The following is a 13083-nucleotide window of genomic DNA, read 5'->3' on the forward strand; positions in this document are numbered from 1 at the left end:
GGGCGTTAAAAACGGAAGTGAAGAAAGAGAGGCGTGAGCCACAGCTCAGGAAAGGGGGAAAGCGGCGCCTCTGGAGGTGTGGGCAGAAACTGCTGCCAAGAGTTAAGAACACCACGCTGGCTGCCAGCTTTTCCAGTTCTGATAGACATTACAGTGTGGATACACCTTGAACATACTATGTAACTGGCATAAGCCAGTCATGAAAGGGAAAATATATGAGGTTGCATAAATAGTCAAATCCATAGAAACTGAGAGCAAAATGCAGGTTACTTGGGAGGAGGAGGGAGGGTGGAGAATGAGCAATGATTAGTTACCAGACGAGTTTCCATCTGTGATGGCGACTATTCCAGGGAGGGTGCCTGGTGATGGCTGCACCCAAAGAGTAAGGTTTTAAACCACAGTTTAAAAATAAAGAAAAGAAAAAAGAAAAAAAACTTGAAATAATAGAGAATTTGGGGAGATAATTTAAAAAACTTTCTTTCTAATCACTAAATGTAGGAAAGTAATTTCCTTGCTTAAACTGGTGTTTTTGGGTTCTGTGATGGCACCCTGCGAAGAAAACAGTAGGGGGTTTAGGGAAACAGTGAGAGGAAGGAGCAGAGAGATCACCTAATGTCCAAGAGCACAGAGTCCTCCAACGGGGGCAAACCTTTTAGGCTCCAAGCACCTTTCACTTTTTTTTACGGGTCCACGAGTGGCTTATTGCAACACTTCCCCTTCCACCCACCCACGCCTTTTTTGGCTTTATCAACTCACACAAACAACAGAAAAGAAGGTTTCTGTGTGAGACATCTTAGGTTTTGCAGAAAGTGTCAGAAGTGTGAGAAGTCTCAGGTTTTGTGGAATGAAATCTTTGTTTACTGTTGAACCACATTTGATATTTTTTTGTGAACTTCGACCGCCTGCAGGAGAGACCAAAAAGCGCATTCAAAATAGGTGAGGATGCAATCGGGCATCACTTCCCATGCTAAGAGAGAGGGGAGCGACCTCCGGGCCTGCATGCAGCCTCGCCTCCCGCGCAACCGCTTGCTCCCCACAGGGGGACCCAGCGTTCAGTCCTGCGCAGGCGCAGCACTGTGCTCCGCCGCCCCGAGACAGTGGTCCCCCGAGTGGTGTCCCGGCTGCTCCCGGAGCCCCTGCCCGGTCCCCAGCTCCCATCCAGAACCAGCCCCGCCGAGCCAGGCACGGCCCTTCCCTGACCCCGGGAGGTATCATGCCAGGGCAAAGTCCCCAAGGGTGTGAACCCCAGTGTCCCAACCCCTGGGCGGGGACGGGCGGCGGCAGTGCGGGGAGCTGTGGCCAGCACAACCCGCGCAGCCCTGCCGCGAACCGCCGGCTTCCCCGGGCACCTCGGCCGCCACGCTAGGCCCGCACCGAGGGGGTCTCGGCGCTCAGGGTTCCCGCCCCGCATCCTGGGCCAGGCCCACTCCCGAGGCCCGCTCTCCTCGGCGTCCCGCACCGCCAGGCCCGCGCTCCTCCGCGCCCCGCACCGCCAGGCCCGCGCTCCTGCGCACCGCCAGGGCCCAGACCCCCCGCCGCCCAGCCGGCCCGAGAGCTCGCAGGCCCGCGCCGCCGCCGCCGCTGCCGCCGCCATGGCGGAAGTCCACAGACGTCAGCATGCTCCGGTTAAAGGAGAAGCCCCCGCGAAATCCTCCACACTCAGAGATGAGGAGGAGCTGGGGATGGCGCCGGCCGAAACGCTGACGGTGTTCCTGAAGCTGCTGGCCGCCGGCTTCTACGGCGTGAGCTCCTTCCTCATCGTGGTGGTCAACAAGAGCGTGCTTACCAACTACAGGTGGCCGGGCTGGCGGGCGGCGACTGAGGCGCGCCGGGCGGGCGGGGACGGGGGTTCGAGCCCAGCCGGGGATGCCCTCGGCCGCGCTCCTCCTCCGCGGCGGCGGGCAGGGTGTGTGTGTGGGGGGGACACAGCGAGGTCGGTGTCCAAGGACGGGCGACCAGCTCGGCTGACAGTCTGGGGACCAGCGCGGTCGCACGCCCACGCGCCCGCCGTCGCCACTGTCACTGGGACTCCGGGGCAGAAGTTTGTGTGTGCGCGTATGTGTGTGTGTGTGTGTGTGTGTGTGTTCCCCTAGATTTTACTTAAAAGATTTAAAACCGTTGACGAGATCTCTACCTTAACTTTCTGGAAAAATCCGTTGCAGGAAGCCAAGGGAAATTGTAAAACGGGACAAGATGAGACAAGTGGCCGCCCTAGGCTACACAATCTTTTTTTTTTTTTTTTTTCAATTTGGATGAAGGGCAGGCATTGGTGTGGGTTGAATCAAAATGCGTTTTAAGGTTGTCAGTGTGAAAGTTGAATTCACTGTGCCTTGAGGGGCTTTCTGGCCTTTTTTTTAACCCCCCCCCTTTTTTTTCTTTACCCTTTTTGTAGATTTCCGTCCTCGCTATGTGTTGGACTTGGCCAGGTTAGTTGGAATCTTGGGCATTCCGTGGTCTGTGTTGTCAGAACTTCTCTGTGCGTCTTTATATGCAGAACAGTGCATCTCTGTGTGTTCTCTGTTTGCAGATGGTGGCCACGGTAGCCGTTCTCTGGGTGGGAAAGGCACTCAGGGTAGTGAAGTTTCCCGACTTTGACAGAAATGTACCTCGAAAGGTAAAAGGGAAAAAGAAGGAATACTTTATTTTATAAAAAGGAGCCATTCTGTGACTTAAGGGGGAAAAATCAGCGCCTTGCATATTTTTTTTTTTAAAAAAAAAAAACGCAGTCTAGCCCCAACCCCGGTCCACGAGTGCATCTAGCTGAGCTAAAGAATATAGGTAACCGTGCATGCTGGACCAGTGCTACCCTCTCATGAGAACGAAGATGGAAATGCCTTCTGTTTTGATCTATCCACTTTAGCCACGATGCTCTTATTATTACTTTTTTTCCCTTGGAGGTAGGAGGGGTGTTTTTGCACCCTTATTTATGCTTCTGCGAGACTCCGTGTGAAACCTAAATGCTTTCTCTCGTTCCCTGAACACTGGAGTCTCAGACACATACACTGTCATATTTTGGAGCAAGTGATGTTTCTGCCTCACGTGGTTGGTCATGTTTATATTTCTGTGTCCTTTCTTCCTGCCATCTCCCTCTCCCTTCTGTGGGCAGTGTTGTGTGTCAAAGGGTAGTTGATGTTGTTGGGTGTTTCGTGGGGGTCAGCACTGTGTATGAGACCTAATCGTGTTTCAAGTGGAAAGAATTTAACTGTAAAAACAGAACCGATCTGTTTGAAAGGATTTTTGTTGTCGCTGCCTTAATTATTGAGATTTGTTACCCTTTTCACTTTTCCAGACGTTTCCACTACCTCTACTATATTTTGGGAACCAAATCACGGGACTGTTCAGCACAAAGAAACTGAAGTATGGATAACTTTATTTTTTCTAGTGGGATTAAAATAAGATCATCTTAAAGTTAAACACCAATGTCCTATGATTGTTGGGGGGAGACTGCACAAACACCAGGGAGCCTCCGCCATCAAATAATGAAGTTTGAATCCAAAGTTTTGGTTTCAGAGCTGTTGATTTGAAGTTAAGGAACAAATTTTGTTTTGTTTGCCTTCTCACTTTTATGTTAGAAGTGCTCAAATATTGTCAGTGGCGCAGTAGATTTTCTTATTTTTGTAGAACTGCCGTGGTCAAGGATTTATGCCAGACTTACAGGATTTTATTATATATTTATTTTCCAGATAGGATCTTACTCTGTAGCCATGGATGACCTGGCACACACTACGAAACACAGACTGGCCTTGAACTTGTGGCCCTCCTCTTGTCTTGGCCACACATGCTGCCCTCATGTGTGGTTTAGGATTTCACTTCTATAACACAGTTCATAAACACTGTGTATTTTAGGTGTATCACACACAGCAAATCAGATGATGGACATAAGAATTTCCACAGGTTCCCTTTTCACACGAGGTGGCTAAAGTCAGACGGAATCTTGACATAAACATGATTACTAGGTCAACTGTGACTGTGTAACCGGAGAAGAGCCGTTCACTTTTAAAAAGAAGCAATAGCTCTGCTCTACGGCAATGCTGCACATCCCCCACCCCTTACCTCCTTGCTCTTGGCTTCTGACTTTGTGTGTGTGTGTGTGTGTGTGTGTGTGCGTGTATGTGTTAAAATACACCAGGGGAAATAGTTTTACGTGAACTGAATGGAGCCCTGACTTAAATGATTATACACAGTATGGACGGGGGCTGGAGAGATGGCTCAGTGGTTGGGAACACTGGCGACTCCTCCAGAGGACCCAGGTTCAGTTCCCAGCATTTACCAGGCAGCCCCCATGAGATCCGCCCCTCTCTGCTCACCTCTTCAAACACCTTCATTGGCATGCACATTCCCACACATATGTGTGTAAAGTCACAAGTAAAATCTTAGCACAGAAACAGTATGGAGATCTAGGAGGATCAGTGCCTAAGAAGTTTTGTATTCTCGTTTTTTGTTTTTTTAAACGAAGAACCCTGAGACAAATTGACCAGATTATTTCTGGGGAGAGTTCCTAGGAAGTCAAATTTGTCACGGGGAGGGAATCCTTTTCCATCTCATTACCAACTTAGAAGGAAATACAGGCCTATAGCCGGGTGTTGCTTATATAAAATTTGCTTTTTTTAAAAAAACCATTGTCATCCATCCTTGCAGTCACACTCTGCCTTTGATTGGCAGACAAGCAGAAAGCATTTTAGAGTGAGATATAGTCAGAAATTCTTACATTGTAAGAGGCTGCATGTTTGATTAATGCAAGCACACTGCTGTAGGAATTCATAGGAGCATCCATACAAATAGTATGGTTTTCATAGACATTTTCTTAGTGATCTGGAGAGCAAGAAGGGAAGTTAGTTCAGTGAAAAAGAAACAAATAAACAGAAAGAAATATTAAAGCTAATGTACCTGGAGTCGGGCTATTTGCATAATTATCAGAGTGAAACTTGAAAGCCTATGTTATTAGCCTATGATAATAGATGCCTGGTTTTACCATTTTGTAGTTAATGTTTTAAAGGCTTTTAAATAAAAAAAAAAAAAGTATTTCTCCAAGCAAATACGGTTAATCAGCAGGGAACTTGCATACAGTCAGAAAGAGATTAGAGTCGTTTAGAACCACTGATTCGTAGAATTGTGGTTTACAGTTGCACTCTTGTAAGCCTTATTTTACCTGCTTGCTTTTCTTCTGCAGCTTGCCCATGTTTACAGTTCTGAGACGGTTCTCCATTCTGTTTACAATGTTCGCTGAGGGAGCTCTACTCAAGTAAGCTGTATTTGTAATTTGTCCTTGTTCCTGAGACTGATACTGTTATTTCTGTGTGTGTGTGTGTGTGTGTGTGTGTGTGTGTATGCACTCCTGTGTGTGTTTGTGTGGGTGTACGCCTGTGTGTGTTTGTGGGAGGCCAGGTGGAAGTGTTGAGTTCCCCAGAGCTGAAGTTATAGGCGGTTGTGAGCAGCCTGATGTGGGTGCTAGGAATTTTAACTCCTGAGCCATCTCTCCAGCCCCATAAATTCCTCGAACTCACAGAGATCTGCCTAACTCTGCCCCCTGAGTGCTGGGATTAAAGGCGTGCGCCACCATCCGACTACTTTAAGTCTTGAAAACTTAAACAGGCTCATTATCTTGCTATGGAATTAATGTAGTTGGAAAGGTTAACAGACCGCAGTTAGAAAACTCCCAAACATGGGATGTGCTGTCTAGAATTCTTGTGTCTGCTGCTGCCATTGGGTAAAGCCAAGTTCGAATTCTAGATATAGGTTTTAAGTAATTTTCATGTCTTGGCTACTTTTACTGCAAATGTATGTGACGTCTTTCTACTTAAAAAACTTTGGGATAAAAATCCCAACTCAGTGATAATGAACAAATGGTAAGAATAAGAGAGAACTGGGTATAGTTTTTTCTATAACAAAAGGAGTTTTATCCCATCTTTTAAATACCTAGTTTCTTGGAAATATTCAGAATGTGAATGTGATTGTATTTGTCTTTTTTGAAAAAAACGTTCCCTTTGTTTTGTCACTGATGTAAAATGAGTCTACATGGATAAAGTCACATGTTTGTATATTTTAAATTATTTTGCAGGAAGACTTTCTCTTGGGGTATTAAGATGACTGTATTTGCAATGATTATCGGAGCCTTTGTAGCTGCCAGGTAAGAGGTGGGCCAATAGAGCCTGTGTTTTAATTATCAATAGTTATTAATATTATATCTTAAGTATCTTTGGAAACTACTGAAAAGACCTCCACTATTAAATCTTTTGTGCTGTGTTAGATTAAAGCTAGAGAAATGGTGATTTGGGGGATTCCTAAAGTCAATTTATATAACTTAGGATTGGATGTTGCCTTCTGCTTGCCGAGCACATACACATGCCACACAGCACATTGACACACTTATGTATTCTTTTCTGTTCTGAGGGGTCTGATTTTCCTGTTTTATAGATGAAGGATCTCTTCTGTGACTCTCAAGGGTTACAGCTAGTAAGCAGCAGGGCTAAAAAACACGTCTGTCTAAATCAGTCTGTGGTTTTAGACCGTGTTAACCCTTTCCCCTTGAATATCCACCCTTCTGTGAGATGAGGCAAAGGGTGACGAATCTTTTTCCCTTGTGGAAAAGGCATAGAAGCGTTGCTTCATTTGGTCTTTCTGAGGACATATCACAAATGTCATGACGTGGACACCCTATAACACCTCTGTAGCTTTCCACAGTTTTAAAAAGGTTTTCGTTTTAAAATAAATGAAGGGAGACAGAGGAAAAGATACACTTTTAAAGTGAGGAAAATATGAAAGAGCCCAATTTGATGATTACATATTGAATACAGATGCAGGCAGACAGGAGGGAGGACAGGTAGGCGTGGGGAAAATACATATGCACCGAACGACTGAAAACTGAAGGTGTCTACAGCTTGGGGTGTGTAGGGAGATTTGCCAATGCTACACACTTTTTCCTTTGGAGCCCTCTGTTCTTTAGCTCGTTAGTTACACTTCCAGCGTGTGCCTGGGAGGGGGTAGGTATATGTAGCGGGGATGTAGACATCAGCTTCTATTCTGCATTCACTCTCCAAGCAAAATCCCACTCTTTTTTTTTTTAAAAATAAAAATTTATTGTGTTTTATTTATTTTGTGTGTGTGGACAGATGCCACGGGGTGCACGAGCAGAGGTCAGAGGACAGCTTGTGGCACTCGGTTCTTGCCTTTCACCATGTGGGTTTCGGGAATCGGACTCAGATTATCAGGGTTGGTGGCAAGTGCCTGTACCAGATGATCCATCATGCTGTCCCCTGAAATTCCATTCTTGGGGGGAAAAAAAAGGACAGCATCATCGATTACTGAAATTTAGAGCTAGCTCCTTTTCTCTCTGTGTTGCCTTGCCTCCTGTGAGAAAAGTTCAATAATAACCACCTACCTATCTCAGAGAAGCTATACTAAACTCTGTGTACTCTAAAGTATTTCCTTGATGCCAGTGAGAGCCAAAATTGTACTAAACAGTTGGACCTTCTTGCATCTCCCTTTGCCCTGACGTTGCGGTGGCCTCGAGGGCTCCTTTACTAGTTCTGCCACAAGTGTGTAGTGTCTTGACAGAGCCATAGAGCTTGAGGGCCTTAGAATCCACTGTAGGTACACTGCCAGATTTCCATTGACGGTTTATCTTTACTGAGTTCTTGTGGAAAGCACTCTACCAAGGTGTAGGAGCTTTGTCCCCTTGATCTCACCAGCAGCACCCTGTCACTTCACTGAGCAATTACTTAAGCACTTTAGTTCCTAGTACTTGCTTATCCACTCTTGTGGTTTGATATCAGAACTATCATCCATGTTTCAGAAATTCCACCCAGTGACAAGCTAGTCCTGTCTTTTATGTGAATCTCTGAGAAAAAAAAAATGACCTGTTCACAGCTCCGTCCTTTGACTTCCTGTCTTTGAGACTAGTGCTTTTTGCTTTTATAGATTAGGTCGTGATGTTTCGTTGCTTCTTGTCTGACCTTAGAGCAGTTTACAGTGAACCAAAATGGTTATTACTTGTACATGTGAGGTTTGTTTTGAGGCAGGGTCTTAAATGTGTCGTTCAGGTTGTCCCGGAGCTCGATCTGTAACCCATACTGGCCTTAGCTTGTTTTACTTCTGCTTCAGCCTCTAAGTGCTGTGTGACAGATGTGTGCCACCATGGCTGGCTCACTGATTGGTTCTTTGTGGTGACATGTGTAAGCATGGATGTTTCTCATAAAATTGCCGAATGGGGGCCAGGTCTTAGGAAATGCTGGTAGCTGATAAAAAGCATAAGGTCTACTTATACAAGAATGTGTTCCTGCAAGCACTTTAGCCCAGACCTGTTTAAAATGAACTGCATATTTTTAAAGGTGACCTTAAAATGTTGCTTATGTTCTGCAGCTCTGACTTGGCGTTTGATCTGGAAGGATATGTTTTCATTTTGATCAATGATGTCCTGACAGCAGCAAATGGTGCCTATGTGAAACAGAAGTTAGATTCAAAAGTAAGTAGCAGTCTACAGCTTCTTCATTGGATGCTCGCTGATGGTGGGGAAAGTGTGGGATAAAGAAACATGAGGGCTGGGGAAGGGCACAGGAGCTCTCTGAAGGTGAATGTGTTCATGCTAATATAATAAGGTATATGTTCGTCCTAATATAATAAATTTGTGTTTGCCAGCACTGTGGCACATGCCTGGAATCTCAGCATTCAGGAAACTGAGGCAGGTGGATAGCCTCATGTTCAAAGCCTGCCTAGGCTGCAGAACGACACCAGCCTAGGCTACAGAGTGAAACACTATCACAAAAAGAAGAAAAAAAAAGATGATGAACTATCTTTAAATTAAATTAGGTTGTAATGCTCTCTTTTCTAGAAGGAAGTGTATGAGAATATCAACTTAGAATGAGATAGGAGAAATAAGAAATTCCACAGGGAAAATATATTCATGATTGTGGTTGTATTCTTGAAGACTTGGTGAGGGACCTAAAAGAAATAGAGGGGAGTGTGGGCACCTGTGGAGGAAGGGAGTGCTGGGAAAGGCTAGGGAACAAGGATGCCTTTGAAGGCTAGGGAGCCCTGGGCTTGCTCTCCGAGAGCACTGCCTTCCTGGTCCAGACCTCAGGTGTGTACCCCCAACTTTCTGTCTTACATTGGTAGTGTACACACAGGGGCTTTCCGCAGTACTGTCTGCTTGGTCACTGTCTGCTTTACATATGGACATATTCAGCTGGTTTTACCAGAAAGGCAAGTATTTGAACCCTGTTTTGTGTGCTGCGTTGTAGGGTTAAGTTACTATAAGAAAACAGCCATCTGGATTTCAGCTTTCTTTGTCACAAAGATCTTAGTGACGGGTTGTCCTTCATTTCTTGTGGGCCTTGTGAGGATTCCTATCGATATTCATCTGAGATGTCACCCTGTGGTGTTTGGGGCCAGGGACGGGTGGCAGGTGGAGGCTGCTATAGAGTGGCTACAACAGGAAAACTCCAGACTCGCACACAGGGCCTGAGAGGAAGGGAGGGATAGCCAGCTGCAGTGGTCACTCTGCCAGCAAAACTGGTAGTGAGCTGCTGCCTCGTGATCTCATGCCCTGCGTTGGACTACAGTTGAAGTTTTTATCTAATTATTCTTTATCAGTAAAAACTCAGGAGTTAAAAATAGGGGTAAGAACCTGAATGTTCCAAGAAGTGAAGTGATCAGTGACTTCCTCCCTCTCTCCTTCCTCTAAAAGGGTCTCGAATCTTTCTAAGCCCCATCCTACCACTTCCTGTGTCTCTAGGCTCCGCCTTCTGATTCAAACTAAACTTTAATGGCAGTATCAGGAGTGTGAGAATGCGATCAAAATGTCCCACAACAGAAACCAGCCTAAGATATATGAGACTCTGTCTTCAAAAAACAAAACAAAACAAAATCCTTATAGAGTCTGGCTGTGTTAGCAGCTTTGTAACCCCAGCACTCCGAAGGCTGATGTAAGACAATCATGAGTTCAAGGCTGTCCAGTACAGTGTAGTGGCATCTGATACACTTGCAGTGTCCTAAGGGAGAATGACTCAGAATCATCAGAATGTGAAGGGAGTGATGAGGGAGTGGGTATTTGTGTCTTGTCACTTGTCAGGTATGTGGTCGGTGCATCCGTGTCTGTGCATCCTGCACACCCTCTGATCCAGGCTAGTTCACGTTCTGGGTCATGGGCTCCTGTTGTGTAAGGCTGTGCGGTCTCACTGTTGATCTTTTCCTGGTACTACACAAAGAGGCACAGTGTTGCAGTGATACTTACCGTTATGACTTATCCATTATTATTATTTGCTTTAACCTAGGGTCAGTGTGGTCACATGGGTTTTAGTAAATCAGAACTGTAACTTCGGGACTGCTTGTAATCATGGGCAAGCCAGCTTGAGTTCTATGACAGAAAGACCTGGGTCTGAATTTCAGGCTTGAATGTGATTATTCAAATTAAGACGCTTTTTAACTTTAAAATCCATCCAACATAATATACATATGTAATTGGATTAATAATCTATGTGTGTAAAGGCACCTAACTGCTGGAACCAACTGAAATAACTGTTTACTACCTAGGAGCTGGGAAAGTACGGTCTGCTCTATTACAATGCACTGTTCATGATCCTTCCCACCCTGGCCATTGCCTATTTCACAGGAGATGCACAAAAGGTAGGACTTTGTAATTACGGGCTATTTATTTACTGTTTATGATCAAAAGATAAACTTTTGGGTTGTTAGATAGAGATGTGTTTATTAAGTGACCACAAACTGAGAATTTACCCTTTAGATCTCTAGGGTGCTGATGTCATGCTAACCTGCCTTCTTGGCATAAACATTTTAAATATTAAGATGGCTCAGAATAGGTCTCTGTGCCAGGACAGAGAAAGAAAAGTTTACATGAAAAACATTGTTGATTAATTGATTTTGTACACGTGTAATATGTTTTGATCATATACACCTTTCCATTATCCTCTCTTATCCCCCCTCCCACACCTGCCTAACCCCTTCTTTAAAACAAGATCCTCTGCTTTCGTGTGTGTGTGTGTGTGTGTGTGTGTGTGTATTTGTGTATTTGTTCATGTTCCATTGAGAATAATTAGGTGTTCATGTAGGAGCATGGGTTAGGGGTTATTTATTGGGTAATTACTCTATGGCTACACTTCTGAAGAAAATGCCTTCCTTCCTGTAGCCATTAACTACAGGTTTCAGGAAGAGGTGAGACTTTTTCAACTCCTCCCTCATCCATGATGGACTCTTGAAGGGCCTGCTTATGTGCAGATTGGAATATGTAGCTACAGCTGCTGTGTCTGATTATCACAATGACCATATGCAGGTAGCCACAGCTGCTGTGTTGATTATCACAATGGCCATATGTAAGTAACCACAGCTGCTGTGTTGATTATCACAATGGCCATGTGCAGGTAGCCACAGCTGTTGTGTTGATTATTACAATAGCCATGTGCAGGTAGCCACAGCTGCTGTGTTGATTATCACAATGGCCATGTGCAGGTAGCCACAGCTGTTGTGTTGATTATTACAATAGCCATGTGTAGGTAGCCACAGCTTCTCTGTGCTGATTGTCACAATGGCCATATGTAGGTTACCACTGTTGCTCTGTGCTGATTGTCACAATGGCCATATGCAGGTAGCCACAACTGCTGTGCTGATTATCACAATGGCCATATGTAGGTAACCACAGCTGCTCTGTGCTGATTGTCTCAGTGGCCACATGTCCAGAGAGCTTCACAGCCTCCCTCCCCAGCCTCTGGCTCTTAGATTTTATCTACCCCTCCTTCATGCTATTTCCTGAGACTTGGAGGGAGGAATGTTTACATTTTCATTAATCTGTAAAATAGGAATGAATGCAAACTGTCCCTGAAAAATAAAATGTTCTGAAGTATTAAACCTCTTTGAGACTCAAGAGTTCTGTTTCTTTGACAGGTGTTTTCCTTGCTTAAATCCTACCTTGGTTTCCCATTGCCATTAGGAGGTACTTGGTATTGCATGGTGCCATGACCAGATAAAGAACAACTCATATAGTAGTTTACCAATTTTAGGCAAAAATTTGCTTAAATAAGCCCCAAATAGAATAACAAAACCAATCCTAGAGAATTTTTCTGTAGAATATGCCCATATGTGTAGAAAAACTGGTATTGTTAGAAATCACAAAATTTTGCAAACCAAATGGAAATGCAAAATTCTGCCAATAATATCTGTCCCAGAATTCTGTCTCTTGAACCTCGGCTTCAGAATAAATACGTTGGTTATGCTTTCTTCGGGCATCAGACTATGTATCAATGGAAACTTGAACAGAAGATTGTGAAATACTACTCATAAATTCTTGAAGCTGAGACAGAATTTTGGCAACCTATGGGACTTTTTAAGACCAATCTTTTAAAGAGCTGTATATGAATAGATGTTTTAATGAACTGCGGCCTGGCTACTGACAAGCCTAAACATGGTCCCAGAGTAGAAATTGCTGTTGCTTTGACTAATGGTGTTAAATAACTATTCTGTGGCTTTGAAGAAAATGGGATGAGAAATGAACATTTCCTGAATCCTTATTATGTACTGGTCACTTACATGAACTATAATCCAACTTTCTTAATAGCTGTAGAAAGGTTAAATGATCCCTATTTTGTTAATGTGAAAAGAGGTTCAGGACATTTAAAAAAAACTTGCCTAAAGTCACAGTGTTGGCAGATAAATTCCTTCCGAAGGCCTGGTCTGTAGAGTCTGCTTTCTTCTAGCAGGCTCTGGAGCCTTTAGAACAAAGGTGTGATGGGTACTCAGGACAGGACAGAGGGCACCAGTCTCAAGGCCAGTGTGTACTTGAGACAGCTGTAAGGATTAGCACGCTTGTGTACTCTAAGGACTTAGCAAAGATGTGATTTCCATGAGATGTTGACAAATACCTTGTAGCTATTAGGTGCTATTAGTCAAAGGAGGTATATCTTCATTCCAAAATGACGACAATTTGTATAGAGGTCATAACATAATTTGTGTGTATTCCAAAGTTCAGTAGCACTTTAATCCCAGGACTCAGGAGGCAGAGGCAGATAAATCTCTGAGTTTGAGATCAGCCTGGTCTATAGAGCCAGTTCCAGGACAGCTAGTGCTACACAGAGAAAC

General features: G+C 44.5%; 1 protein-coding gene across 1 annotated transcript in view; it reads left to right on the forward strand.

Annotated features, from left to right (window-relative positions):
• The first annotated feature begins 1116 nt into the window (after positions 1–1116).
• Slc35d1 (solute carrier family 35 member D1) overlaps positions 1117–13083 on the forward strand; it is a 42773-nt gene continuing 30806 nt past the window's right edge. The window contains exons 1-8 of the mRNA XM_057784605.1: positions 1117–1795; positions 2393–2426; positions 2528–2614; positions 3290–3357; positions 5171–5242; positions 6059–6127; positions 8359–8461; positions 10528–10620. Of these exons, the coding sequence (XP_057640588.1) occupies positions 1593–1795; positions 2393–2426; positions 2528–2614; positions 3290–3357; positions 5171–5242; positions 6059–6127; positions 8359–8461; positions 10528–10620 (729 nt within the window). The 5' untranslated portion in view covers positions 1117–1592. The remainder of the gene's footprint in view (positions 1796–2392; positions 2427–2527; positions 2615–3289; positions 3358–5170; positions 5243–6058; positions 6128–8358; positions 8462–10527; positions 10621–13083) is intronic.

This window comes from Chionomys nivalis, chromosome 11 (genome assembly GCF_950005125.1).
Source record: "Chionomys nivalis chromosome 11, mChiNiv1.1, whole genome shotgun sequence".
Lineage (NCBI taxonomy): Eukaryota > Metazoa > Chordata > Mammalia > Rodentia > Cricetidae > Chionomys > Chionomys nivalis.